Source organism: Coprinopsis cinerea, assembly GCF_000182895.1.
Source record: "Coprinopsis cinerea okayama7#130 chromosome 12 map unlocalized cont3.12, whole genome shotgun sequence".
In the NCBI taxonomy this organism is placed as follows: Eukaryota; Fungi; Basidiomycota; class Agaricomycetes; order Agaricales; family Psathyrellaceae; genus Coprinopsis; species Coprinopsis cinerea.
The window spans coordinates 1,898,381-1,926,037 of NW_003307533.1; the positions used below are offsets into that span (position 1 = coordinate 1,898,381).

The window sequence follows — 27,657 nt, forward strand, 5'->3', positions numbered from 1 at the left end:
CGTTGGCTGTAAATACTTATGGCTGAAAGAGAAGGTCTATGCTGCGTAATTGGCTGAACGATAGTTATTCGTAACCGCTACGGCATTTGAAATCTTAGGCGCTGAAAGCTCATGATCAAGTCCCGCCGCATGCATATCGTAGTATATAGGCGCTCAGTGTGGCCAAAAATAACGTTTCTTTCGGGGTCAGCGGCAGAACTCTATTCACTGGAAAACACCTTTCATCAATGCCCTTGTCATAATCCGCAATCGTCGGAAAGTTTAAAACCAGACCGTCCTCATCACGGGCGCTTAATTGATAGTGATGAGCAGCCGCCGCTCAAAGATCCAATCTCTTGATATGTGACATGTCTCGCCTCATATTACGAGCTCCATCTTCTTGTATCTAGTCGTCAAAGAGACATTTGGTCTCGTCGAACACGATGGTATTCGACTGTTAAGGAGGCAATATTATGAGTCCGGTTAGGAGCCACGTTGCAATTTTATTCACTCTAGCTACATATTGTAGAGGTATGCATTCAGTGATTATAGAATCAGGCCTTAAGAACTCTAAATTCAAAGTGAAATATCTCGCTCTTTGACGCTTGAGGCAACAGCTCTACCGGAGCTATGAACATCTCCCGAACCTCGCCACAATGCTCATTCCATCCCTGGCTCTGCTGTTCATCCCCCTCAAATGTGTCGGGTAGTCGTAGTCGAACTTGGAAGTCAATGAAGACTTCCGACAAGGTCGAGCGTAAGCTGTGAGCAAGGGATGAAATGCTCACGTCGAGCTTCTTCCATGCAATCGCGTCCCCAACGCCAAGGGGCGCCATGAACGGGATGTTCTTTAACCTGCCATAAGGATCTCCGAGCTGGCTGTAGCCATCAAGCAGAATTCCGAGTGCTTTCAGGGGAATCCCAGGTTGGAGCGTAGAGAGGGTGTTGGCGATTGCCGAAATGTGGGTCGAGGAAAAAGCGCGTTCAGTGATGAACATGAGGGAAGTCAGATTCTTCAATGAGCCAAGGTCGTGCAACGCTGAGGAATTGAACGTTAGGTGGAAAGGATTCACAAGGATAGACGCGACTTGCCTGGGCTGAGGGGGGAAGTAAAGTCACTGCAAAGCTTGAAGCCGACCGAGTTCACGGTACTTGCAGATGCCTGCAGCATGTCGTTCGTCGTCCGGCGGTCCTCGAGGCCATCTGACTTGACGTCAATGATAATTTCCTCAATTTGCGAAAAGATCTTGGCGTCCAAAGAGAGGAGATCGCGTTGCGATTCGCTGAATCCCAACAGTCTGGGACGGCATAGATTGGCTCCTGCAGGGTCGCCATCGCGGCTGGCAAGGGCGCTGAGCTCGCGTAGCTTCCCGGGTTCGAATCTGGTACGTATAAGTGTGAGGTTCTTGAGAGACGGCCCCGTCTGGAGGATGGAGGGAGGGATATCGAGATAGCATTCGATGCGAAGTGTTTGGATTCGGGCGGTCCTTTTGCCGTTACAAACGTCGAGGATCCAGTTTTGCATGGCGATGGGGAACTCGTTCCAGCGTTGGTTAGTGCCAAAAAGGAGGCAGTGATCCGGCGCTCCAAGGACCAGTTTAACGAGGTTAGGAAGCTCAATGCGAGCTAGCGCATCGTAAGGAGGAAAGTCTCCAGCGTACGTTGGAGGCCAAATTTCTACGTTGTGCACGTGCAGTGCTAAATGGTCGCAATTGTTCGTCACTGCCGTGGCAAACCTTTGAGTCTGCTCTGCTCTCTTCAGAGAGATGGACCGAAAGAGCAGTGGTTGTGCAGCCGCACAGAAGGCACGGGAAACGAGGCTGCAGCTGGCGAGGGTTTTTGGATCGTCGTCGAAACTCTCCGTGAATTCTTCGAAAATGAATTCCAGAAGCTCCGAGGGTAGAGTATTCATTGAGATGTTGCAAGATACTTGAAGGATGATCGGAGTAGATGACAGTACAAGGTGGAACCCACGTTCAGCCTCGCCTGGCTTGTCGCTCCACATCCTCCTCCTCCAGGCTTTAGGTTCGATTCCAGCCAGGGCTGTTAATTTACTTCTACGAAAAACTAAAAACACGCGTGAAGTACGGTAAGGTGTTGACTCCTGGTGGTTAGTAGGAGGAGTGCTTAGTGCTAAGAGTAACGACAGCCGTACTCGGGCAAAATACAATTACAGCATACGAAGATTTATACTGCGTTGAAAAGCGAGTATCGCTCGTACCAAGGCTAGTCCGTAACCCTGAACTCGAAGAGAATCCTCTTGATCTTCGAAGTTTCGGGTAGCAGCTCCGTAGAAGGGACGAACTTTTCCTGGATCTCGCGACGACGTTTTACCCATTCCCCCGAGTTGGTCGAATTTGATAGCCTAGACCCGACCGGAAAGCCAACATAGACTTCCGAGAATGTCGATTGACAACGGCGAGTAAGGGATGAAATGGCCCCGTCGAGGTTCTTCCAAGCCCTGGCAACTTCAGCTTTGAGGGGGGCCAAAAACATGACCGGCCTTGACCCTCCGTAAGGGTCAAGTAAATAGTCGTCCGCAAACCGCAATTTGAGATGTTTCAGGGGTATGCCGGCGTTGAGAGTATCGAGGGTGCTCGATATGGCAGAAATATGTCTCCAGGAAAACGAATTCTTGGTGTCGAAAATGAGGTAAGCCAAATTCCGCATTCCACTGAGGTTGTACGGCTCTGAAAGGCCGAATGTCAGACAAAGAGGTGTTCCTAGTATGCTTGGAACTACGCACCCGGGGTGACTGCTGGGTCAAAGCTCGCATGTATGCCAAGTTCAACTGTTTTGACGGAGTTTGCGGACGCCTTCAACACGTCGTTTGTTGTCCGGAGATCTTGGGGATCGTCGGGAATGGCGTCAAGTTTCAACGAGGAGCTTTTCGACCTCTGACAATATCTTGGGGTCCAAAGAGAGCAGATCGCGTCGCACGTCAGAATCGCCGTGCAGTGGGCTCAAACCCAACCGTTTAGGCCGACATAGGTTTGTCCATCCATGGTCGCTATCATTGCTTTCAGCAGCGCCCCGAAGATCCCGCAGCTTCTCAGGGTCAAAGGCTGCGTCTGTAAAAAGGAGCTGTTTGAGGGTTGGGCCCGTCTGGAGGATTGAGGGGGGCAGATTCCGCAAATATTCAATGTCGAGTGATTGGAGGCGAGCTTCTGTTTTCCCGGTGCAAATATCGAGGATCCAATTTTGTATTGCAACGGGGAAGTGGCCCCAGCGGTCGCTCAGACAGCTACCGCCGCCGAGTCCGCATTCCAGAACCAAATGGACAAGGTTTGGAAGCTTCACGCGAGCCCAAGTACGGCACGCAGGCAAATTATCCAAACAGCCCGGCACCCATCGTCCTCCGGAAACCGTACAAACGGTACATGACTTGAAAGTTGAGGGCGTCATTTCGAGCCTGGATACGTGTAGTGCTAGACGGTCGGGGCTGTCACTCAGCGCCGTTATGAGCTTTTGAGTGTTCTCGTCTTGTGTCTTCAAGGATATCGACCGAAAGAGCCGGGGTTGGGCAGCCGCGCGGAATGCACGGGAAACGAGGCTACACTTGGCGAGGGTTTGATGATCATGCTTGGGGTCCACTGTGAATTCTTCGACAATATGTTCCAGAAGTTCTGACGGTAGAGTATCCATAGAGATCTCAGGATCGTTGAAAGATGACATTAGATAGTTGAATCTCGCGCTCGCGACCCTTCGAGTCTTTGTTTGGATATGAGGCTGTAGCCCAACAATGCCTTCCTCCAAGCCTCAGGTTCGATTCCATACAGAGCGGTTGATTTACTACTGAGGGCCGCAACACTCGTAAACGACGCGTCCTGGCATCCGAACCTCCTCCACGTCCTACTACTACCCGTCCAGAACGTATGCGGACTTTAAACTTGGTGGTTAGATTTCGGACCTATCTCGTTGAAACGAGGACGCACTGATGCTGAACTCACAGAAGCGATGCTTATACGGAGGCATCGAAGCGCATCTCTGATAGCCACTTCATCGGCATCCTACCGCCAGAAGCATCCTTGAGAACCTCGATGCCCTCGTGATCGTGCAGCAAACCACCAGCTGTGCTGATGACTTTTCATATAAATTGACTCCCGGATCCAAAATGAGCACTATCTCATCTTCGAGGAGATCATGAAGCTTTTCTCCACCGGGTGGCTTCTGATAGCCCAAATTTCAATCTCCCTGGCGTGTCTTCCCATTCCGTGCGAGCCTTGCTCCGCCGGGTCAACGACCGTTTACACCACTTACGTTCTTCCGGGTCAAACCTGTCCTTATTGCACCTGTAAACCGATTACCAGTTCGACGACACCGACTCCACTCCCTTCTCCGACAACCACGAGCCTCCCATGGGATGGCTGCCCAATCCCCGTCTGCGCCGAGTGCCCGAAAGGATCCACAGATATCCTATCAGCGACCGGGACGGCGAAGTGCCCGACGTGCGTCTGTGTTCCTACCCCGACTTTCGAGCCTGGCGATCGGAGAGCCGCGGAGCATGCATCGCCTACCGACCATGCGGGGATCCTCGAACGCAAGAGGCGTGGTGCAAATTCGGGACGAATCTTTGCTCGAGTTCGACCTGATACTCCCCAGGCGACGGAGGTTGCAAACGAAGCTGTCGATCTCGCTCCGTTGGGTGGACAATGTGCGTTCAAATGTCTCCTAGTCATGTTCTCGGTCCCGCTTACCTTTGATTTTCTTCTCTAATAGGTGGTGGAATCACTTACTATGGACCCACGGCCTGTCAATCGTAAGTAAGGAACTTCTTGTCTTGAGAGCGCTCGTTTAAACCTCGTATAGCGTCCCTGAAGCACTCGTGAAATGCGTTTTTATCAATGATTGTAAGCGGTTATATTCGTTCACTTGAGACATCCAGCTTTAATAACCTACCAAAGATTACAGCCAGTGCCAAATCGTCGCATCAACAACGAGACCACCATCCACGACCATCACTTCATCGCCATGTCCCCCTCTCCCATGTCCGACATGCGTTCCAGGATACACAGCTACAACCTGGACAGTCAATGGTTGTCCTCGATGTGGATGCGCGCCAAGCACCTCATCCTCTTCGTGTATGACCCCGAAACCAACCTGCTCTTGCTCAGGCTCCTCATACGCTGTGACGACCACCGAAAGTGGCTCGTGCCCCTCCTGCACTTGCCTCCCCAGAACTTCACCCTGCCCTCATCCACCTCGGTGCACCTGTCCACCCGGATACACTCTTACCTCTACCAGCACCGGAACAGCGTGTCCATGGTGCTCGTGCTCCTTCACCGGCACCCCAGCTCCTCCTCCCACACCGTCAACGACAACGACGACTTACAGGGACTGCCCTACGTATTCGTGTGCCCAGTGTCCTCCGGGGTCGTACATCACACTCACGACAGTCGGAACCCAATGTCCGACGTGGGCTTGCGCCTCGTATCCCACTCTGACCACGCAAACCACCGCACCGTCGCCCGTCACAACGACGTATAGGGATTGTCCTACGTATTCCTGCGCTCAGTGTCCTCCAGGGTCGTATATCACCCTGACGACTATCGGGACCCAATGCCCAACGTGCGCTTGCGCTGCATATCCTACTCCGACAACCCAACCAGGGGGTTTTGTGGAGGTCATTGTAACACCCGTATAGCCTGTACTTAACTTGAAGACATTGTATGGTGAATCCGTCGAAGATCGTCTAGATCTAGACGTCTTCTTTCGCTGGAATTTCTGCCTTTCCTTATATAGCACTCTATCCTCCCGTATTGTACGGATTTCTGAGATTGATGTGAGGTGCACAATGTTAGACGTGCAGTGGTGTACGAGGTATCTGTCGAGACCAAGATCAGCTCGAACTTTGCTAGGCGCCCAATCGCGATAAGAACGACGGTCATCGCACAGCCACCAGCGACTGACCCGTCGCATGCCGATTTCGTACAGGTTTCTTCCGCGCGGCTTCGTTGTTGGTCGTGGACGGTCGCTGGGTAAGTAGTTGGCGTTTACGAAGCTCTGAATTGAACGACAACGTCTATATAGGTGGAGAGCATTGTCTGATTTGGCAAACATTGCTGGCAATAGGACCTACGTGGCGATAGAATACACGCGGTGAGGGATAGAAAATCCTGACGAAAGGGATCTCATAGGTTCGTTTTATTGCTTTTTCAACTACGAGTATGCATGGCGCTTTTTAACACACTGATTTATCTCTACGTTAGAGTGAAAAATTTATAGAACGACCTCCGGCCACGCAGAAACGAGATGGCACAACTGCTACGCGCCTATAAGCGAGTCTCTACCGCGTTTGTTATTGGGATCCAGCCATGCTGATACAGAGATACGTAGTGCAGCTCTGCTCAGAAGACCCATGCTGGTCCAATGTATCACGGCTGCCGGGCTCTTTGGGACTGGAGATGTGATCGCCCAGCAGTTGGTGGAGAAGAAAGGGTTGGATAACCACGACGTACGTCTTTCCACCTCTTAAAGCCTCTAATTCTCTCGACTTCTTTCTTCGATCCATGGTATTCGAAAGTATACCACATTTTGCTAACTCGGTTCATTCCAGTTCGCCCGCACAGCCCGACTGACGTTCTACGGAGGTCCGTCATCTTTTCTCGCGATTCTTCTCGCTCTTACCTTGGAATTTCCACACAGGAGCCATGTTCGGTCCCTTGATGACCAAGTGGTACGAATTCCTCAACCGGCTGTATTTCCCCAGCCCGACCAAAGCTTTGGTTTATCGGGTGGGTTCTCCAACTGTTCGGCTACTGAGGGTTCAGCTGACAGAGGTTCTGCGCGCAGTTGTGGCTTGACCAAGCACTACTTACGCCGGGTGAGTACCCGACCCCTTGACCCGTCTGCGGAATGCTCAATTCGAAAGCGTAGTCGCCGTGATTTTCTTCTATGGATCGATGAGCACGCTGGAAGGAACACCGGAGAAGGCGTTCGGACGAATACAAGAGGTATGTTGGCGACCCTCTAGGATAACTCTACCACGCAACTCACCTCCATCCTACAGGCGTACGTCCCGACTCTCATCCGTAACTGGGGAGTCTTCATTCCCACCCAAATCGTGAACTTTACGGTTGTACCACCGCATTTGAGGATGGTCACCGTTGGTGTCGTCAGCTTGTTCTGGAGTACGTCTTTGCATTCGCTGTCCGTGGACCCTCAACCTCTGATGATGCTTTTAGATACCTACCTCAGTGTGGCGAATACTCGTGCTCAAAAGGCGCTCGAAGGAGGAGACTTGTCGATCGTCAAGTCTTCCTCTGCAACCACTCCCGTTGCAGCACCCCGTCCTGGAAGCCCTGTCGATATTTCCAAGAAGGAATCATAACGCTCCAATGCTTTTTTGGCGCCCAAGCTCGGCAGGGCACATTTCCTCGTAGAAGTACTTCGACCTTCCTGGTCCATTGCGCCGACTATCGGTACAGTGAGCAGGGTACGGATATGATAGACTGCTCCCTTTCACGGCCGACCGCGATGAATACGATGTCAATATCCGTCTTTTCCCATCAATAGACAGTCACAACAAGACGCACGACGCCGTCGCCCTCTGCTAGAAAGTTCCTTTCGTCGGCGACTTGCTCCACTGGCGGCCGGCTCCGCTATACTTGACGAGTCTTTCTTTCCCATCTAGAGGTGAAGAAGCGATCTACGTGGGTAAGGTTAAGTCAAACCCCAGCTTGGCAGATGAAAATCAGGGCAGGAAGTACCCTCCTACTCCAAGAAGTTGACAATGCACGTTTCTTTGTGAGGCTTCGAAACTTTGAATTAGACAGCTGTGCCTCCCACCCAATGTCTCGGGGTATGCTCTGTATATGCACCCGCGACGCGGGTGGTATTCATATGGGGAGGGATGCTCTCTGAATTGACGAGGTACACCCGAGGTTGCGCGATGCCTCACATGCCGGAGAGGGGTGTTCCCAAAGATCTTCGCACCGATGTTCTCGTGACTGTACTCACACTGACATCACTGGGAAAAGCTACAGGTATAAATAGGCGGGAGTGCGCTTCAAGAGAGACGGTAGGCTTTGGGACGTACCTCTCCCACGTAAGTTCTTTCTCTCCATCGTCGAGTGTGGGCGAGAGAACTGACCGTGTGTACCGCCAGGACAGCGAGCGACGAACGACCATGAAGTACCTTTCGCTATTGGCTTTCGCTTCTCTGCTCGGGGTTTCTGCAAAGCCCATTGAGACGAGGTCTCCGGATATCCCCCCTCCAGACGTCACCATCATCCCTCTACCAACCCAACCACCGGTCATTACGAGCCTTCCTACCCTCACGAAGGTGCCGCCTCCCAAGCCCACCACGTCGATTTGCAGCATTGCGTGCCCCATTGCCTGCCCTTCGGGGTGGACTTTCATCTGTCCGTGCACTTGCCAGCCTCCGAAAATTACCATTGACCCGCCGAGGCCGACTTATACCGCTGTGAACCCTAATTAAAACGTCCTCAGTTGGAAGAATAAATCGCGTTTTGAAGGATTTAAGTACTTTTTCTAGACGTGGCTTGTGTGAACGCCTGAGAGATATCGATTCCATGCCAAATCTCTGAGTACTGGGTATGTCTGTGGGTAATAGGGGGTAATAGGCTGTAATAGGGACTCCGGCATCCCGGCAAAAAGGCACCTAATTCGGTATGTCGTTCCCATATTAAGAAGCATCATCGATACTCATGGCCCCTCCGGGCGGACCTGGGCACCAAAGCTGGGAGTTTGACACGTGATGTACGGAAACCACGGAGTGAGTAGGCGGAGATTGGACTCGAATCCGGTCTATCTAATATAGGAGGTAATGCACCCAAAAATTCTAAGAATAATTGGAGAAGATTACTGCAGAGTTAATCACTACATAACTCCCATTCCTATCACCAGCATTAGACAAGCAGAAGTCACCAACCCGGAAATAAGAGACTTGATTGAGTACCGAATCACTAGTGAAGGTACTAACAAAGTGATTAATTGAAGGATCATTCTGCGTAGGCTACCCGAGTTGTGACAACGGGTGCAGGGACAATTTTTGTTTTCCTACTTATTATGTATAACGGATAAGATTCATCAACTCTAAAGATATTCTGAAAGACGATTAGGCCACCTTACTATTAAGGCTACTGGAGTTGGTCTACCGTCTAATCACCTGAGTTTGTGAAGTTAAAGTAAGTATGAGGATTATTCCATAGTAAAGAAGAGACTTACTAATAACAAGCTGCCCACAGATATATTGTGCACGGAATGCCTTCAGATACGCCTCCCCAGCCTTATCTTGGTCATGGCAGGAACATGCCCATGCACATCTAAGTCTCCAGATAACTGGGATGCTTTGATGTGACAGAGGTGTGAGAGACTGAGTGCTGAGAGATAATGAGAAACTCAGGCCATCGTGTGTCTCCCGGAGTCTTGCAGAGCAGTTTGTTGGGATAAACGGATGATGACCAGGGGGAGAATGCATCTCACGCCATCCATCCATAGAGAGCTGGAAATCATATCCAAGCTCTTTGAATGATTGCATAACCTTGGGGAGTGGCTTAGTAGGTGTTGATGGTGCATTGATGAGTCCCTGACGATTATTGGTCAGGATGGGGTAGAGAATGACAAGTTCGGTCTTGACAAGGAAGTTCATGAATAATGTTGTTGGATATTCAAGAATAGAGAAAAGACTTGTCAAAGTTGACTTTGTGGTGATATAAAAAATATTATATGTTTCTCCAGATACAGGATCCTTCTTGATAAAAATGTCGAGATACTGCACTGTGCGGCCAAATGTAGGGTAACCGAGCTTAGATGCAATAGTCTCAGATATTGAGCTATAGCTGCTGTGACATTCTGCATGCTTGAATCCTTCCTGAATGACACAGTTTATGAAGTGATGGCGGGATGAACGGTCCAAGAGTGCATGGACCTCAAGATTCCTTGGACAAGGGGCTGCAGAGGTGGTGGAAGGGAAGATAATGGAACTAACAAGCTCGGGCCCTGATATCAAATAGCCAAGGCTATCCAATAGGGAAAGAAACTGTGCAACATTCTGAATTCCCCGTTCATGGAGGAAGCGATAGACTTTGACTAGCAGTATTGAGGCTGAGGCTTGGTGATAGAGTGGACATTGCTTCTGTAGCTTCCCTATAGTCCATGGGTCGGCCTGTGAAGCCGTGAGATGCCCCAATACAGTCAGAGGAAATCCCGCCCTTGAGGAATCAAAATCTATAGCATATTTAGTCTTTCATCTTTTCCATGAGTGGATATATAACCTTACTTGAGTGGTCAACATTGCATATCTGACATATATCCATAACTAGGACTGATAAGGTAGAGAGGTAGACTGTGGAGTAGAATAGTAGCTTTGATAGGATAGGGAGCCCAAATGCCTCAAGCATATATACAGGAACACTCATTGTTTGTGCATCTTCTGTTTGCTGGATGAAAGCATCACATGCAATTGTGGTTTATCACATGCTGCACCATTCATCGCATGCCTTCCTCCATACTATCACGTGAAATTGCTAATTTACTCACATGCTCTACCATCTGGCACATGTATCTCAAATTCTAAGAAGCCCGGCACATTTTCTTTCATAGAAGCACTTTGACAATATCCACGCTATTGTACCTGAGTACCTGAGCAAATAAATTGAAACATTTACTATAACTGGCTTGGAACATTGAAGTCCGGTTGTACGGTGATGGCACAGTGATGGACCGACATTTCTATTCAGATGGCCATTTAGTGCCAAACTTCTCCAAACACACGTCAGATAACATTTTCTCTATTTAAATGTGTCACTTTTTAGCTTGCTGTCTATTAACTACCACTCGCTCTCATTATCCATCCCACCGCCCTTGGTCCAACTCCAGCAAGCCTTCTCTTTTCTTTTTGTAATAATGTCCTTTCTTTCATCGAACCAACAGCCAGCTGTCACTGTCCCACTCATTTTGGCCCCTGTCCTCAGGCATTTTGCCCACCATACCCGATCTACGCCAAGCTCTACGCCTATAGAGTCATCAAATTCCACAACGACTACAACTCGTCTCGGCCTGAGGAATGGGAGGTTCTCGACCGTCCAGACTTTGTCTTACAGACTGGCCTCCGTGTATGCATAGGCTCTTTCTTTGAGACAGAGTCAGACATGCTTCCCGACGACACCTCTGGTAACTCAGACAGGCCCAAGATCTACATCAGCACCTCTACTCGCACCGGAGTCCTGAAGCGGATTGTCTATGCCGATAGCCAATACGTCCACTTCCGCGTTGCTATCCAGTCCATTGATGAGCATGGGCAAGTCACCACCTTTGCTGAGGATCATGGCACCTACCTTTCACTCAAGGCCCCTGCCTCTGTGGTCAAGTTTTCATGGAGGGAGAGGCTCTCAGTTTGGTGGAGTCAAGTAAAGTGCTGCCAATAGGTTCTGGCCGGGTATGTTCCAGACTTTTTGTTTCTTAGGCTCGTCTTTCTAAGCACCAGGATCCAGAACACCCTATTCCGTTATCGGTGTTTCCACTGTTGTGGACCATCTCATCTATTGCGTCATCGTATCCCAGACATCTCCCTCCCATCATCGTGCTTTCACCCTCCTTTTTTGAGCATTTTTTTTCTCTCTTCCACTCCTTCTAGGTATATCAAGGTTTTAGATTTTACTGTATTCCATTTTCTCTTGGCACCCTGGTTGTATATAAGCTCGATTTTCTCAATACCGTGGCCTGTAATTCCCATTGCATATCTCCTGTCTACTTTAAATGTCCTCTCGTCGCCCCTCTATTGGAAACAACAACCAGAGCCTTGTTTGGCCACAGTCCACTAGTCCCTGTACTATGCCCCGCTACAGTGTGGTATTTGACAGTGACACCCTTACCCCCGCAGATCCACACTGGCGTACAGGAGGTGGTTCTGCTCTCCCCCGAGTAGAAGAGAGCCCAAGTCCAGATCAGCGCACGCACAAAGAACAGAAGTTCAAAGTCACCGTTCCATGGAGGGACATTGTCGAATCATTTCCGTCTGCACAAAAACACCCTCCAGTTCTGACTCCATATTTCATGGAGGTCCTTCTGAGCCGGATCCCATTCCCTATCGACATGTCAAACTCAAGTTTCGTTCAAGACACCCACTTCTATGGTGTTAGCTGGAGGATACTGCCTCGCCCCCAGTTAATTCCTAAGGAGATAGTATACGGCTCCCCATTTATAATCCAGCACCATTACATTGTGAGAATGCCCTTCTCATATAATCCAGCTACGAGCCGCACGTGGGAGCCCCCGATATACATCGCGTTGCGGAACCGAATGGAAGACGATCGCTACGCGTTTGTGGAACTCTCGCCATACGATCGGACTGGTACATGTCTGCATCCCCGATACCCCAATGTTATCTTGCAAGTGTTCAAGTCTTTTGTCAATATCGCGGTTGATCGGACGGACGCGGACCTCACCCTCATGTTCACTCAACCTCCACAAACCCATCATGGCTCTTCTCATCTTGGGGGGACCATAGAATCTGCGGTTGACAGGTTGACGCTACAGCAGGAGCAAGCCCTATTTGACGACAAGGCTCAGGATTTCGCAGTACACAAGAATTTACACCCCAAAAAACTTGTGGACAAGGCCACAAGCACTGACAAGATAATTGATCTCATTAGGGTCGAAAGGGAAAGTGACAGTGAATGGGAGTACGAGGACGAGGCCCGGGGTCAATGCTCAACACAGCAGATGACGGTGGCCAAGGGGAAGTTGCGGCGACGGGGTACAGTTCTGGGAGGCAGCCGCCATCGTCGATAGCTGATGTAGGACAGTTACTAACTGCGGGATGTTACGAGACATCTCAATTATATCGTATATCGTACACTGCTCATGTAAATACAAGAATGTACGTGTATACAACTGTTCATGAGTACGTTAGATGTCTATCACAGCAGACCGAAGCCGTTCTGTACGAAGTGATTGCCAAAGTACTGACGGAGAACTTCAAGTTCAATCGACCCAAAACTACATGTTTACGCGGATTAGTACAGCCTTCCCCCTAAAGAGCTGAGTTATTACCTGGTATTGTCTACAAACGCGCATATGTCAAATTTGAGAAAGGCGGATACCATTGAGAACGGTCTTGGTTCACTTACAATCCAATGGTTCCTCATCCGCGTTGCCAATGGCCGCACCGTCGGATAAGGGAACGAGAGAGTACTGGGGTAGTGTCGGCTGCACATTACCGCTCGATGGCAGCAGAGAAAAACTCGGGTCAAACCAAGTCGATATATCTGCCTTGCTCGGAAAGGTGAGAGGACTGGGTTCCATAGGAAACCCCGATGACGACCCCTCCCCGACTTGCATTATTTCTGTGGGATCCTCTGCCACTGGCGCACAGTCTCCACGTTTGTATTAACATATTGGCTTCAAAGAACGACGGAGGATAGTCATACCTAATTTATCTTCGACTTCGACTACGCCGCATAGTTCGCCCATTTTCGCGGATTGGTAATCACCTGGATGGTAAGGGTGAGCGAGTGAAACAGTAGGACTTGACTGCTGTCTCGAACATTCAGGACTCACCGTCGACGGGAATAGTACTACCAGAAACCGGCTCCGCTTTGATGAACTCATCAGTTTCAGACAGATTGGCGTTGGACTCTTCACTCTCGCTTGTCCCGGAGGATGTCGATACCACCTGCGGCGTTGTGATGGCCTCAGAGCCCGGAATTATGGGGGGCTGCGTAACGTGTACGACCGAAAAGGAGCACTACAACGAGAGTGGAACATTTTGATTTAGGAAGGCACCGAGTAACGAGCGGCTTACCTCTGTGCTCGAGAAGAGCTCGCACCATTCGCAAGAAGGTCGCTCTTCGTCACACTTCCCGTCCGTCCGGTATCTTGGAATCAATACTAATGCTGTTAGCAGTGTAGTGTACAAAATGTTACTCACGGAAAGATTATGCTGCCGGCAATAGTCACAGGCCTCGCTCGCGCGACTGGCGATATTTGCAGCAATCGCGTCTCTCAAAGTATCCATTTGCTCTCGGATACGAGCTAGCTCGCCGGCAGCAACTGGGAGACAACTGGGACATGGGTTAGGCGGGGGTAGACGTGGAAAGGACGTAGCACACGCACTCGTTGACCATCACAGACTGCGTTTGTCGAGGACCAGTAGATGTCACATCTCTCCGGGTCCGTACTCTCTAGATATACAAATGCTGCACGACCACCGATGCGAGTCGCGGGGATTGAACGGGTTGACAGTGCCTGACAGTTAGCGGGGACAACGAGCCTTGGCAGGAGCTTTCCGAGTCCGATCGCGATCCCGTCGAGTTAACACCAGGGCGCATCAGGGCGCATCGTCAAGACGCAAAGGAGATTCCTAAACTTTCCCCACGGCAGCTTTCTCTCGTATCCATATGGCCCCTTGTCCTTGCCATCCCAATAGTGTATCGTGTCGCCTGTTCCCGCGAAACGCTTTGGGTCAGATTGAACTGCCGCCACTCATTAGATCCCAAGATTGTGGATTAGCGAACAGTCGACTGCTTCATTATGTGAGTTGAGCGCGTGTCCCTTCTTGATATCTGTACCAAAGCTGACAGTACCGACAATTTCGAAAGCGAGACCGACAGGAAGGAAGAAGTGCCAATCCAACCTGGCATCGCTCAGGCCACCCAAAAAGCACACATCAACAAACATGTGACACCGGATATCGCGGCCCGCCTCTCACTGGGAAGGTAACCGCTGCTACAGGTGCCCAACACCCCGGGTTCGTGCGTTGGGTATTTTGGGACAAGTCCAACTACGATTGGGATGTTCCGGAAGGAGAGCTCCGATATAGATACTACAGCGTTGAAAGGTTTATATCAAAGGCTGCCTAAGTACATAAGTTTATCGGCGCTTAAAGAATCTGTGCTGCAAAGCGGCCTTTGCGGAGCATCGCTTCTTGTCGTCGTGATGAAGGCAAAGCTTGAGCAAATCAAGTAAGTTGGGACGCAAGATGCAGAGCTAGTACAGTCAGAACCTATTCAGAAAGGGGTGTCAAGCTAAACTCACAGATATATGTTTCCTCTCCTCTACTGCCAAATGCTGTGCTACGGGTTCGGCACAATCAACTTCTCCGTTAGGTCTGAAGACGTTAAACCCCCCCCTGTTGACTCTGTCAATGAAGGAATGAGGGAATCTCCCGAGCCTCTCCTCTATAATTGCCAACTGATGACTTGGACCAGTAGAATGCGGGAACAAGGGACGGCCGAGATACAGTTCTGCAATGGTGCAGCCAAATGCGAATATATCCACAGGCGTGCTCCAAGGCATATCTGGTGGCTTTGAAGTGAGAATGAGTCGGATGTATGATCTCGAAATGACGGACTCAAGATGACTTCGGGCGGTCTGTAAATTGACGTTCCAACAAGATGGCGAGGTCTTGGTATTGCATGGAGATCGGTGAAGTCGTCGTAGTCTACAAGTTTGACGGATATGTTTTTGAGCAAGTACTGCAAGTAATTGAGTTAGCCGTGTACTGGACCCGATAGCTCACTACCCACTTTAGTTACAAATTCTCCATTCTGGAAGTCTTCGTATGACGCAACAGCGTCGTCCACAAGAACAATATTGTCGGGCTTGATATCGGTATGCGCGATATCTTCACCGTGAAGGACTAGGGGACATGACATGAGGAACAGGAACAGAGCAGAAAATTGTCGAGTCTTACATCTCAACGCTGATAGGATCTGGAACGCTATCCCTTTAATCTGGCTTGAAGGCAATGGAAGTAATTGCTGCATGGTCATGACCTCGGTGAGCGTTTTGCCGTATGCTTTGAACACGAGGAATGTGTGGCTAGGGTGGACCTCATAGTCCATAAGAGTGGCAAGAGACCTGTAGTCGTTTAGGAGTCTGGATGGACGAGTAACACAACGACACTTACTGAACATGAGGGAACATATTGGCTGCACGGTCAAGGGCATTGGTGAGCCTTCGGATGCGCTTTCTCTCGAACCTTTCGTCTGTCCCAGTTGCGATGGCCTTGATGATAATCTTGACGCCGAATCGATGGTCAAAGCCTTTAAAAAGGCATTTATGAAAGTTGGCACTAATAGTACTCTCAATAGATGCTGAAGCTCGTCAGTTTTAGTATACGACAACAAGTCATACAAAAAGGACAAACCTCTTTCTTCGAATCTTCTCTCAATAAGTCGCTTGAGTTCGTGAGCAGGGAGCATGATTAACAGCGGTTCAGGGTGACAGGTGTTAGCTTCTGAAGGGTGAGTCGACTAACGCTCTTCTGTCTTATACTTTTCTTAGAAGGTCGGCATCCTGAACCCTTGCTTGTGCGAAAGGATGGTATAGACGCGCGGACGCAAGCGCGCAGATAGATTGTCAGCCCAGATCTCAGAATCCGATCTGTACCAAGACGCCACCCAACTTTCTCGATATCACGCGCCAATGCGATAAGGGACTGTTATAACAGTAGGTAAAGGTTATGAATCCATGTATTTGCTAAGTCCAATCTACAAACACACACCGTGGATCCATCATCGGGAAGTCGTTCCACCTTAGATGGGACGCCCACCACTGACCGTCCTCGTATTCCCGTTCTTCGACAAATATCCCGCTTACCGGGGATCTACAGAAGAATATGTAACCAAAGCTTACTACACGCAGGTCAGGACGTGGCTCCCCAAGTTCTCGAAGCAACGGGCCGATCCGACTGTAGCCTCCAAGAGCATGGGATGTCCCGAAGTCGGGGGTTTCCCCTGCGGATGGATTGAATGCAATGGCTTTCAGAGAGCAAAAGTGATCCGGACGTTCTAAGAACGAGGTCAGGTACACCTACATGCCACCGTCAGTTCGAGCTAAATGGAAGACCACACCTGTAGGAGGACTCACCTTTGCACTCATATATTCTTGTTCCAAAGAAAGGATGTGGAGATTGGGACAGGCACCGTCGATCATGTCCAGCGCGATGCCGGGTTCCATGTCTTGGTGAAGTCTCAGTCTTAGGGTTCTGAGGGACGCTCCCGATAGACCACCAGTCAAGTCCATAGTGACACGCGCTAGACCTTCATGGTCGAGAAAGTCCGTGAGATCGAGTTCTTCCAGTTTCCTGTGCACACCGAGCTGAACTAAGATCCTTGAGCCATTCACGGCGAGGCGTGTTAGTCCTGAGAGTGCAGGGGAAGGTACTCTGATGCTGGATTTGATGTGACCCTCCTGCCTGAGGCAATACAGGAGGAATTCACTATTGAAGGTGGCGATGTGGAGCTGGATTCCCCGGAGTCGACACATCCCTCGGAGGGCCTTGGCAAGTACCTGGAAAGACAGGTAGCGATCGGCAACCTCGTAGGCGAAGAAGGTCAGCTCCTGGACAAGTCCAGAATAGAAGATTGCATTCCCTTTCCCCGATGCTAACATTGCCATGCACTTTCGACCGCTAGAGCCTTCACAAGTTAAGGTTCGGTAGACGAGGAAGCTGAAGATATCCAGAATGGAGGGCGAGACGAGCATGAGGCGGAGATGATCTCTACGACGCAGGTGCTGACCAATCTCAACCCAAAGCTCGTTGGACATGCGATAGAAGGGATTGGTTTCCGAGAAATGGGTGTGAACACGGTATTCAGTATCTTCTGGGCTGAACATGAAGTAGATTAGAACAAATTTAGGTTCCATCAGGGCCCGTAAGTCTTACCTGGACTTGCTGGTAACACGAGAGATAAGAACCATGGTACTTTTGAGATCCATGTAGGTGATTGTGACGCAGATAGAAGTGTACGCAAGTCTCTTTTATACCAAGTGTGATTCTGATGAAGGTTCCCTTGCCAGAGTACCGCAGTCGGCCGTTCCCTGAGCGCGTCTGCTTTGCCTTAGTTGTGTATGAGGTAGAACGCAGATCAAGTAGTGATCATGAAGAGATGGATACCTCTGTATCATTCAGGATCATGATTATCGGATATGCGCGAGGCGACTCGACGGACAGGCAGCCAGATCGGGCCTCGGGAGGGCCTTGTCAATCAAACCACATACACAACCCACGACTCCGGTGGTATCCTCTTCTCACTCGTCTTCCATCCGGCCTGGTTTTATCATGATTTCCCGTCTAATTCTGGAGTTGACGGGCATCTATCTGACTGACTTTATGTGGCAGAAAGACACTGAGTACAGAGATGGTCTAGGATGTCGTACGAACGCGGAAACATCTAACTGGCCAAGGAGTTTTCTGTCCCATATCCAATTTTTTCATACCCATCGGGGACAGTGGATCCGGTATCATCCTTGAACGATCTACATAGGGACTCTCCCTGAGCAATCACTAGATGGCGGCGTGTTTGCGTTAAAAGAGGAACTTGAACAGTGTATTCCTCGACAACCAGCTCAGAAGAATCAGCCTCTAACCTGTAACTCACACCGACATGACTTCCCAAATTGCCTCTCCTCTCCCCATTGAATTCTCAAACTTGATAACATGCATCCCTGGCGATGGAACTGTAGTTTTCAGAATGATAGCCTAGTAAGTACCTACCTCACTAATTCTCCAGGTATATTTTATTGACTTCTCAGTCCTCTTGGTGTCGATGGTGCTCCTGTACCTCCGGAAGCATTGGAAGAATACGCTAAAATGTATTCCTTCGATTTGCCTCTCTGCGTTCATGGGGAAACCACGACGGTCGAACTCTCCGACTTACAGGGTCCTCCAAACTGCTCCGTGATTATTAGATGTCCTCGAGACGAAGAAGATCGATGTGCTTACAATGGTATGTGTGTCAGTAGTGGTTCCCAATTACGCTGGCTCAGATAGAGTTACAATGCCAGTCAATCTGAGCACATTACTCGCCTCCAAAGACTTAGTTTGCGGTTACTATCATCCGCGCCAACACGGTAAGGCCTATATTGTTCGCATATTATTCATGTAATTGACTTCAATATCTAAAGCCGCTCGATGGTCCAATGAATCTGACACAGAAGATGGTCCCGACCCCCCCTCCTCCGACGATTCACTGCGATCTTTCATCGTGTCCGATTCTGACAGTGTTCGGGGTCGAGACTCTGATGATTACCACAGCGACTCCATGCCTGAATTAGTCTCTCTCTCTGAAAGCTCCGACAGTGCCGAATTCACATCTGCCTCCGTCTCCGACACCGAGTCTGCGGTGGGAGAGCTATCCCAGAGCAGCTCAGATTACGAAGACCAGTCTCAGGATGGCTCAGATCGTAGTGATTTCGCCGCCCAACCTTCTCATCTGGCAGGGCACTCAGTAGCTTTTGTCCAATACAGATGGGCCAGTAAGGCTTTTTTCCACCTCAATATCTACGGTCTAGTAGGGAGAATTGGAAACGACAAGGTAGTCAATAACAAAGGCTCAATTGGAGGCCAAAATCAAAGCTCATTTCTCAATAGTGTACGTCCCAATTGGGGCCAGGGGGAGGGGGATTTCAAACACTGGACTCTAAGCAGTTTGTGAGCCTGGGTACACGCCTAGTGGTCGAATCATACGGCCCAATTGGTGGACACATTGAAGCCGAAACAGCCAATTCCCAAAACAACTTAGTGGTCGAATCATATGGCCCGATTGGTGGTGGCACTGAAGTTGGAACAACCAATTCCCAGGCTCACGTCGTACACTCTAATCTTGGAGAGCCAAGTGCCAATCCCCCCGACCTGAACAAGCGTTCGAGCCGGACACGGCAATTGGTGGTTGCCGCCGATCATGGTTATCCAATTCCCGGTCTCAAGTCGGGCGCTCGAATCTTACAGCCCATTGAGGCGAGCGCGTAAGCTGAAGAACGACTTCCCTCGATCTTCTGGGGTTCTCGACTGAGACGGACCAATTGGGCACCGCGGCTGAGAATTCAACGCCAATCCCCTCAACATGATAATACCTCTGAGCCAGACACGGCAATTGGTCCTCGCCGCCGATGGTCATAGTACCAATTTCCTCATTTTGGTGGTGTCTTGGAAGATGTCAGGAGATGGGCGTGAGTGAAGCTGAGTGAAGAGGAGTGAGGCGAAGTCTGAGATGGAGAGGAGACTTCGGGGTCGGAGGTTAGCCTTGGTCTCACGTTATAAGAACGTGTACCCTTCGTCAAGGTTCCTATGGCTGGCTAGGCCGACGGACCGGACGGACGCCTTGCGGCGAGAGCGCGACGTAGAGAGACGACTGGAGCTAAAGGCTCAACGGTCGAAGACGTGGAGAGAGTTAAGTTAGACTTAGGAATTCGGACAGAGGATTCGATGAGGGGAAAGTCCTAGTCGATGGAGGAGAGGGGATTGAGTCCTAGTCGATGCAGAAGGGAGGATGGAGATCCTAGTCGATGGAGAAGGGAGGATGGAGAGTCCTAGTCGAGATTCCGGATGAGGTATCTACTACAAAACCATACAGTACTTATAGAGGACACGTCTAGAGAATCTTCGACAAGAGAAGTGCGGAGAAACGATGGAGAAACATGAAGGCGAGACTAAGATGTATGAATGAGAAATACAAACGACATGAAGGCGAATCGATCCAAGAACAACACAAGAGAGTCGAAGAAGCTATCTACGAACCAATCACAACATGATAAGAAAGTCTAGAGCAAAGACATGAAGTAGAAAGGTCGAAGACAAGTCTTGAGCAAAGAACATGTGATGAGGAAAGATAAGCCGAAGAAAAGAAAGATAATAACATCGATAAATCAGGAAAGTCGAGATATGACGTACGAGGGAACTTCGGACAACAACAAAGAACGAATACGTCTAAAAAGGGAACATACTTCCAAAGAACAATACAGAGTCGAAGGCTTCGAAATACCAAGCGCGCGCCTAAAGTCCACTAGACTTCCGGAGGATCCGAGATCACGGAAGGAGCCGAGTCGCGCGTCTTGCCTGATCCGGTGAAGTCTAGATCAGTAGACATTGACACGACCGGAGTCTAGGTGGCGGTGCGGCTGAAGACGTTGGGGAAGTCGAGGGTTCGAGTATGGCTGGAAGCGAAAGTCGAGACGTCGGGATGTGAAGTCGAAGTGTCGAAGTCTAAGCCGAGTCTAGGGAAGGCGCGAGTGTATATCAGAGTTCTGCTAAGTGCACGAGCCCTGACAGTACCCCCCTGTTACGGCCGAGCCCTCGAGGCCAAAGGTGAAGTCGATGTCGAAGAGAAATTGAAGCATAGGAATGTGAAAGAAAAGAAAATGAAGTCGAAGGAAAAAATGAGAAGTCGAGACAACAAGGCGAAGGCGGACGGGTCACCACTCGGGTCCAGGCTTGTCGGGATATCGACGATGGAAGTCTTCGACTAACTCCCTGGCATGGCTCAACTCGGTAGCAAGGAGCCAGGAGTGTAGCCTAACCAGCGTACTTCATAGAGAAGCTGCAGGGCGCGTCTACGACGATCCACTTTCGAGTCTAGGATTTCGGCAATCTCATACTCCAATTCGCCGTCTACCTCTACCGGAGGTGGAGGAGGCTCGTGACGAAGAGGAATCTGAGACTCGTGATGGGGTTCGAGCATCGAGACGTGGAAAACGGGGTGAACGGAACGCATGGAGTCTGGAAGTCGAAGGGTGAAGGAGTGGGTGCCAACCTGAGCAATAATCTCGTAAGGACCGAGATATCGTTCAGACAACTTCTTGGTAGGTCGGGTGGTTCGGGAAGAAGGCAGCTTTGACGAAGACGCGATCACCGACTTTGAAGTCTGGGGGTGCTAGACGTTTGCGATCGGCGTATAGCTGGTAAGACTTCTGTGCGGCGGTGATAGATTCCCGAAGGTACTCGTGCAACGAGGCGAGGTCGACTGCAAATTCTTGCGCGGCGGAACTGGCTAAGTCGCGTTCAGGGTGGATGTTAAGACTTGGATGGTAACCCTTGTTTGCGAAGAAAGGCGAGACACCAGTGGTAGCTGAAGGCGCGTTGTTGTAAGCGAATTCGGCGAGGGGAAGGAGTCGATGCCAATCATCCTGCTGGTAAGAACAATACGCCCGAAGGTACTGCTCCAAGGTCTGGTTAACTCGTTCGGTCTGTCCGTCGCCTTCAGGGTGATAACCTGAGGTGAAGTGAAGCTTCATGTCCAAGGCTTCGCCCAAAGCACGGAAAAAGTGGGAGACGAACTCTGAACCACGATCAGACGTCACGTTCGAAGGGACGCCGTGCTTGGAGAAGACGTGGATGACGAAAAGGCGTGCAAGCTCCGCAGACGTGAGATGTTGGTCTGTGGGGATGAAGATAGCTTGCTTGGACAGGCGATCAACGATGACGAGGATGTCTGTGAAACCACCAGAGGAAGGAAGTTGCTCGACGAGATCCATGGAGATGGATTCCCAAGGACGGAGGGGAATGGGTAGCTGCTTCAAGAGACCATAAGGCTTGTGGCGAGGAGTCTTCGTACGGCGACAAGTCGTGCAAGAATTGACGTAGTCTGCGACAAACGAACGCAGTTTAGGCCAAACATAGTCACGTCTAACCAATTCGATCGTTTTGTTGCGACCGAAGTGACCAGCGAGAGGGTGATCATGCTTGAGCTGCAAGACTCGAAGACGTAAGCCGGGACTATCTGGAACGTAGATACGCCCATCAAGTCTAAGAAGACCGTCGGATGGAAGCTCCCAACGAGGGTCAGAAGGAGTGGGAAGTTGTGAAGAGGCGAGGGGGTCCGAAGAATAAGAAGCCTTGATATCAGAATGAAGACTAGCAGAGTCGACAACCAGCGAGGCTCGGAGGGCAGGGATGTAGATAGTCGAAGCCCTCAATGACGAAGCCAGCTGCTCAGACGCGAAGATTGGACGAAGGTTGACCGGATTTACGCTGGCGAAGTCACTACCCCCCTGTTTAAGGTAGACGTCCCATCGTCGTGTTAGCGCATCAGGCTTGGTGCCCAATTTGCCAGGACGGAAACGGACGACGAGGTTAAACTGGGAAAGGTATTCAGACCACCGCGCCTGACGGCGAGTGAGAACCTTGGTAGTCGAGAAGTACTCGAGGTTCTTATGGTCTGTGACGACGTTGACCGGGTCGCCTGCGCCTTCCAAGTAGTGACGCCAGACTTTGAACGCCTCGAAAGATGGCAAGGAGTTCTTTGTCATGGACGTCGTAGTTGAGTTCGGCGGCTTGGAAAGTGCGGGAGTGAAAGGCGACTGGGTGGATCTCTCCAGACTCGAGCTGAATAGAGAGAATGGCGGCCAAGGCGTAGTCGGAGGCGTCTGTCTCGATGATGAGAGGTCGATCGGGTTGCCAGTGAACAAGAATAGGAGCAGAAATGAAAGCAGACTTGAGGGTCTCGAAAGACTTGCGAGCGGCGGAAGAAAACTCAAAAGGCGTGTCTTTGCGAGTAAGGCGCGTGAGCGGAACGACGATGTCGGAGTAGCCGTGGATGAAACGACGATAGAAGTTGGCGAAACCGAGGAAAGACTGGACGTCTTTCACTGAACGAGGTTCAGGCCAATCCTGGATGACTTTGACTTTCTCAGGCGACATGGTGAGGCCGTCGGGTGAAAGAATGTACCCAAGGTACTCGACGCGGTCAGCGTGGAACTCACACTTCTTAGGCGAAGCATAAAGCCCGTGCTTGCGGAGACGTCTAAGCACCTCTTTGACGTGTTCACGATGCTGAGAGAGATTGTCGGAGAAAACCAGGATGTCGTCGAGGTATACGATAACCGAGACGTCGGTCATATCGGCGAAGATGTCGTTCATAAAACGCTGAAAAGCGGACGGCGCGTTAGTGAGACCAAAAGGCATCACCAACCACTCGAAAGAGCCATAGCGAGTTCGAAAAGCAGTCTTCCACTCGTCCCCATCCGCAATGCGCACAAGGTGGTAGGCGTGCTTCAAGTCGATCTTGGAATAGACTTTGGCACGAGCTGGGGCTGCAAGAAGGTCCGAGATGAGGGGTAACGGATAGCGGTCCTTCTTGGAGATGCGGTTAAGCGCCCGGTAATCCACACAAAGACGTAGGGAGCCATCCTTCTTCTTGACGAAGAGAATGGGTGCGCCTAGCGGAGAAGTCGAAGAGCGAATGAAACCAGCGCGCAAATTCTCGTCCAAGAACTCGCGTAGCGCAAGGGTTTCGGCTGGGGAGAGAGAATAAAGCCGACTCGGAGGAAGGGGCTGAGACTCGTCCAGATCAATGCGCAAGTCGTAAGGGCGATGTGGCGCAAGCGAATAAGCCTTGGCGTTGCTGAAGACGTCGGCAAATTCGTGATACTCTTCCGGGACATTGGAAAGATCTGGAGTGTCGGTAGTGCTAGTCGAAGCAGCACAAGCCCGCGAGACGTTGTCTGAAGAAGGGAGAAATAGAAAGCGAGAAGGTCTGCGAACCACTCATGCGAACAGCTCGACGATAGGCTGAAGCGTTCACAAAAGCGATTGGCACAGGGTTAGAAGTGAAAGAAGGAGGAGACTTAGAAGGAGAAGATGAAGACTTGGAAGTAGAAGAAGAAAGGGAAATGGAAGGAGGAATCGACATCGACGAGTCTTGAGGCGAATCTTGAGGTAAAGGAACAATCGGTTCCTGCGGTGATAAATGGTCGGAGTCGAGTGAGTCGAAGTCGATGGGGGAAGGAAGAGAGACGGAAGATTTGGTCGAAGAAGGGACCACGGAAGGCTGAGACGCCTGTGACGGAAGGCTGGATGAAGAAACCGGAGGTCTCGACGTTTGCTGCGACGAGTGAGCTCAAAGAAGAGGGGTTATCGGCCGATTCGAACGAAAGTATCTGACCACGACGCCAGTCAATCAACGGATTGTATCGGCGGAGCCAGTTGTGTCCAAGAATCAGGGGATACGGAGCATCCAGCTTTGTGATGAAGCACTTGAGAAAGAACTCATCACCAGACGGAAAGCGGAGGATGATATCCGCTGCAGAAGTGAGCCAAGTACGAACAGATCCATCAAGGAGTCTAAGGGGCACTGGCGGAATTTCGTAAAATTGCAAAGTCGAATGAGAATTGACAAAGTCTGAGTCGAGGAAACAGTCCGTACAACCCGAATCCACCAGGGAGTCGAGGTCGATAGGCGAAGACGTCGAAGAATAAACGGAGACCGAAAACGAGAGAGCATGGGGATCGGAGAGAGCAGCAGCATTAAGTCGAACCCTCAGGCACTCCTGCTGAGAGGCTGCAGTCAACTGGAGGAGGCGAGGTCAGCAGACTGCTCAAGCTTTTCCCGCAGACGTGTCAGTGGCAGGCTGACCGGCGGAAGCAAAGCGAGCGCGATGTCTAGACTTGGGGCACTCTGACGCCTTGTGCTCTGTGCTGCCACACACCATACAAAGGCTTTCCTTGATACGGCGGGCACGCTCCTCAGGCTTGAGCTTTTCCGCTAGCGTCAAGCTTGTCGGCGTAAGGGCGAGGAGGGGCAGAGGACGTCGAGGGTGTCGACGATGAAGTCGAGGGAGTCGTAGACGAAGAAGAAGATGAAGTCTTGTTCGACTTTCCTTTGGCAGAGGAAGAGGTCGACGAAGACGAAGTGTTACCGGCCGACTGAGGCGAAGTCTTGGTCGAGTTAGATGAAGTCGAAGCCGGGGTGGCCAAAGAGCCAGACGAGAGAGAGGGTGAAGACGAAGCCTTGCCAGATAGCTTGGCTTGGAGGGCCTTGAGGAGAGCTTGATCACGACGAATCTCCTCTTGACGTTCGTGCCAACGCACATTGCTACATAGCCTTTGACCGTTAATAACGGGGATGCCTCAAGGAATTAATATCGTTATCAACGATAGAGAGTGACCAGCTATCAAAAGACACCACCGCTATCTACGGGGTAAATGCTGGTGTGTACCAGCCTACCACTATAGTGTTATGTACCAAAGCCCTAGTACGCACCCAAGGGCTAGTGCCATGTATGGACTACCAGGGGAATACATTATAAAAAGAGATGTCAGCACTGGCCAGGCTTGCAAGGTACCCCGTAGCTATTGACCCTAGGGGGGAGCAGAGACGACGGGGCAGAGTACGCACCCAAGGGCTAGTGCCATGTAGGGACTACCAGGGGAATACATTATAAAAAGAGATGTCAGCACTGGCCAGGCTTGCAAGGTACCCCGTAGCTATTGACCCTAGGGGGGAGCAGAGACGACGGGGCAGCTGCGCCACAGTTAACCTTCCGAATGCCTGGAGGAGAAGGTATGCCGTATGTACAGGACCCAGCTCAGCCGCACCACCTGTCGTATGGCTGGTCTATGTCTGGGATGCATATCTACTACCAATCCACATAATAGGTCAAACGTACCTGGTCATTGTGTACCATATAAAGGGCACAATTTTGTTGTTTTGAAACCGGGGAACTACCCCGAATGTATCCTCGCTTCGGACAGCTAATAGAGATGTAGGCCCCATCCAAGGTTACAAACCACCTTGCCACCTATCCTGTGAATAGCGAGACATTGCGGGCCAACACACACATGAAATCTACCACGGAGGCTACACACTCTGAAAAACGACTGCGTCGTAGTACATACAGCTCTTTTCTCTGTTCATGTCGGACAACCAGAGCAACCTATCCCGTAAATATCGATCACCCCGATCTGCGGTATACACTGGAGGCCGCACTTAAGCAATTGAAACTGAGGTGTGCTGCCCCGTCGTTATCGTTCCATTGGGCCCTCTGAGACTGCTCGACAGGTGCTGAGATCGGTCACCACCTGTCCGAAAGCTAACAGCATCTAAGGTGACTGTATACATGAGCGAAACCAGCGGTGCTAAAACCAGTGCTGAGAGTGGTTCTTTGCACAACTGACGACAGTTCCCCCGTAGATAGTACGAGGTGATACCTTAGCATCTGTGGGGGGCCCTCTCATATATACTGTATACCAGTGTACAGTTAAGACCAGTTCTGAATGCCTTGCCTTTACAACTCACGAAAGTTGCCGCATAGTTATCGCCTCTTTCTATCCCGGTAAACCCGGCGTAGTCGACCGAGGGACGGGTGGCCCATCCGTACCGATGGGGTTTGCCAATGGAATACATAAGGGAAGGTGGGTCTATCTGTGAGTGTGAAGGGCTCTGCAAAGTCCGCCAAACCGACTTCTCACTTAAGGAATCAAAGAGGAAGCCACAGCCACTATTTAGTGCCTGTAATCACAGATAATACCATCGAGTGACGGACGCAGGGACTACGCTTAGCCGCTACGGCAATGAACAGCGGCAGGGTACCTCAGTGATGAGTCTGATTCGGCCAAGATTCCATCCTTCTAGCCAAGACCAGCCTCCGTGACCTTCTTAACCCAGGGATTGCAACGACTGAGTGAGCTTGGAAGTCACATCCTCCGACGCACTTACCATCGATTTCATCAGCATCCAAGTCCACGGTTATACCCACACCCTCAAGCCATGTCATATCTACCCCGGTCTTGACCGCGCTATCGATTACCGATAGATTCGGGGAGGTCCGCCCCTTCCACACCTGGTCGACATGTACCCCGTCACTATCGGGTTACCATCCACCCTGACAGACGTGGCATTCCACGTACCCCTGGACGGATACCAACGAGGCTCCCCTTCTCTATTTGCCCAAGAGGTAGGACATATTTATCAGCCATATCCTGACTCGTCGCCAACGTGTGGCACGGTTGTTGCAGTTGGAATGTTGCCGCTTATGGATCATCTTGGCGCCTAAGATCATCCTGGCGCTTAAGTCCGCTTTAGCGCTTTCGCAGCTGCGATGGCTGCTTCTAAGCCTTATCACTCAGTGCTCCTAGACTTTAGGTCTTAGAGAGATAACAAAGAACCAGACATATTGACTGATGACGACTAGGTATCTAAGTACATGGGTTGC

General features: G+C 50.6%; 13 protein-coding genes across 13 annotated transcripts; 6 read left to right on the top strand and 7 right to left on the bottom strand.

Moving 5' to 3' along the window:
• Window positions 1-533: 533 nt before the first annotated feature.
• CC1G_12600 (hypothetical protein) lies at window positions 534-1,891 on the bottom strand (the record flags this gene model as incomplete). The annotated part of the gene is made up of 2 exons (XM_001835220.2): window positions 534-1,076; window positions 1,127-1,891. 2 exons carry the CDS (start codon window positions 1,889-1,891, stop codon window positions 534-536), a joined length of 1,308 nt encoding a protein of 435 aa, XP_001835272.2.
• A 314-nt stretch (window positions 1,892-2,205) lies between these two features.
• Window positions 2,206-3,654, bottom strand: CC1G_12601 (hypothetical protein; the record flags this gene model as incomplete). The annotated part of the gene is made up of 3 exons (XM_001835221.2): window positions 2,206-2,669; window positions 2,726-2,886; window positions 2,954-3,654. 3 exons carry the CDS (start codon window positions 3,652-3,654, stop codon window positions 2,206-2,208), a joined length of 1,326 nt encoding a protein of 441 aa, XP_001835273.2.
• Window positions 3,655-4,122: 468 nt separating this feature from the next.
• CC1G_12602 (hypothetical protein) lies at window positions 4,123-5,466 on the top strand (the record flags this gene model as incomplete). The annotated part of the gene is made up of 4 exons (XM_001835222.2): window positions 4,123-4,633; window positions 4,699-4,738; window positions 4,789-4,829; window positions 4,895-5,466. The coding sequence occupies 4 exons, from the start codon at window positions 4,123-4,125 to the stop codon at window positions 5,464-5,466; spliced, it is 1,164 nt and encodes a 387-aa protein (XP_001835274.2).
• A 543-nt stretch (window positions 5,467-6,009) lies between these two features.
• CC1G_12603 (hypothetical protein) lies at window positions 6,010-7,309 on the top strand (the record flags this gene model as incomplete). The annotated part of the gene is made up of 9 exons (XM_001835223.2): window positions 6,010-6,116; window positions 6,189-6,257; window positions 6,316-6,433; window positions 6,536-6,569; window positions 6,625-6,713; window positions 6,772-6,802; window positions 6,856-6,932; window positions 6,989-7,109; window positions 7,164-7,309. The coding sequence occupies exons 3-9, from the start codon at window positions 6,338-6,340 to the stop codon at window positions 7,307-7,309; spliced, it is 594 nt and encodes a 197-aa protein (XP_001835275.1). The 5' UTR covers window positions 6,010-6,116; window positions 6,189-6,257; window positions 6,316-6,337.
• Window positions 7,310-8,012: 703 nt separating this feature from the next.
• CC1G_15472 (hypothetical protein) lies at window positions 8,013-8,461 on the top strand. The gene is made up of 2 exons (XM_002910149.1): window positions 8,013-8,026; window positions 8,092-8,461. Exon 2 carries the CDS (start codon window positions 8,108-8,110, stop codon window positions 8,417-8,419), a length of 312 nt encoding a protein of 103 aa, XP_002910195.1. The 5' UTR covers window positions 8,013-8,026; window positions 8,092-8,107; the 3' UTR covers window positions 8,420-8,461.
• Window positions 8,462-8,813: 352 nt separating this feature from the next.
• On the bottom strand, window positions 8,814-9,481 carry CC1G_12604 (hypothetical protein; the record flags this gene model as incomplete). Its single annotated transcript, XM_001835224.2, has 4 exons — window positions 8,814-8,820; window positions 8,873-8,906; window positions 9,169-9,282; window positions 9,427-9,481. 4 exons carry the CDS (start codon window positions 9,479-9,481, stop codon window positions 8,814-8,816), a joined length of 210 nt encoding a protein of 69 aa, XP_001835276.2.
• Window positions 9,482-11,093: 1,612 nt separating this feature from the next.
• Window positions 11,094-11,369, top strand: CC1G_15473 (hypothetical protein; the record flags this gene model as incomplete). Its single annotated transcript, XM_002910150.1, has 1 exon — window positions 11,094-11,369. The coding sequence occupies one exon, from the start codon at window positions 11,094-11,096 to the stop codon at window positions 11,367-11,369; it is 276 nt and encodes a 91-aa protein (XP_002910196.1).
• Window positions 11,370-11,775: 406 nt separating this feature from the next.
• CC1G_15474 (hypothetical protein) lies at window positions 11,776-12,735 on the top strand (the record flags this gene model as incomplete). Its single annotated transcript, XM_002910151.1, has 1 exon — window positions 11,776-12,735. One exon carries the CDS (start codon window positions 11,776-11,778, stop codon window positions 12,733-12,735), a length of 960 nt encoding a protein of 319 aa, XP_002910197.1.
• A 257-nt stretch (window positions 12,736-12,992) lies between these two features.
• Window positions 12,993-14,015, bottom strand: CC1G_12606 (hypothetical protein; the record flags this gene model as incomplete). The annotated part of the gene is made up of 6 exons (XM_001835226.2): window positions 12,993-13,006; window positions 13,074-13,307; window positions 13,374-13,436; window positions 13,504-13,690; window positions 13,748-13,820; window positions 13,903-14,015. The coding sequence occupies 6 exons, from the start codon at window positions 14,013-14,015 to the stop codon at window positions 12,993-12,995; spliced, it is 684 nt and encodes a 227-aa protein (XP_001835278.2).
• Window positions 14,016-14,814: 799 nt separating this feature from the next.
• CC1G_15475 (CMGC/CLK protein kinase) lies at window positions 14,815-16,148 on the bottom strand (the record flags this gene model as incomplete). Its single annotated transcript, XM_002910152.1, has 7 exons — window positions 14,815-14,931; window positions 14,980-15,242; window positions 15,296-15,419; window positions 15,471-15,583; window positions 15,638-15,804; window positions 15,854-16,040; window positions 16,094-16,148. The coding sequence occupies 7 exons, from the start codon at window positions 16,146-16,148 to the stop codon at window positions 14,815-14,817; spliced, it is 1,026 nt and encodes a 341-aa protein (XP_002910198.1).
• Window positions 16,149-16,709: 561 nt separating this feature from the next.
• On the bottom strand, window positions 16,710-17,667 carry CC1G_15476 (hypothetical protein; the record flags this gene model as incomplete). Its single annotated transcript, XM_002910153.1, has 3 exons — window positions 16,710-16,736; window positions 16,816-17,557; window positions 17,615-17,667. The coding sequence occupies 3 exons, from the start codon at window positions 17,665-17,667 to the stop codon at window positions 16,710-16,712; spliced, it is 822 nt and encodes a 273-aa protein (XP_002910199.1).
• Window positions 17,668-18,335: 668 nt separating this feature from the next.
• CC1G_12608 (hypothetical protein) lies at window positions 18,336-19,699 on the top strand (the record flags this gene model as incomplete). Its single annotated transcript, XM_001835228.2, has 5 exons — window positions 18,336-18,433; window positions 18,484-18,677; window positions 18,736-18,801; window positions 18,856-19,265; window positions 19,322-19,699. 5 exons carry the CDS (start codon window positions 18,336-18,338, stop codon window positions 19,697-19,699), a joined length of 1,146 nt encoding a protein of 381 aa, XP_001835280.2.
• Window positions 19,700-24,983: 5,284 nt separating this feature from the next.
• Window positions 24,984-26,120, bottom strand: CC1G_10210 (hypothetical protein; the record flags this gene model as incomplete). The annotated part of the gene is made up of 6 exons (XM_001835231.2): window positions 24,984-25,004; window positions 25,153-25,208; window positions 25,363-25,538; window positions 25,707-25,730; window positions 25,842-25,865; window positions 26,113-26,120. The coding sequence occupies 6 exons, from the start codon at window positions 26,118-26,120 to the stop codon at window positions 24,984-24,986; spliced, it is 309 nt and encodes a 102-aa protein (XP_001835283.2).
• Between the last annotated feature and the right edge of the window lie 1,537 nt (window positions 26,121-27,657).

Coding starts and splice junctions, on each gene's coding strand:
- CC1G_15472 (XM_002910149.1), top strand. CDS start 8,108: ATGAAGTACCTTTCGCTATTGGCTTTCGCTTCTCTGCTCGGGGTTTCT.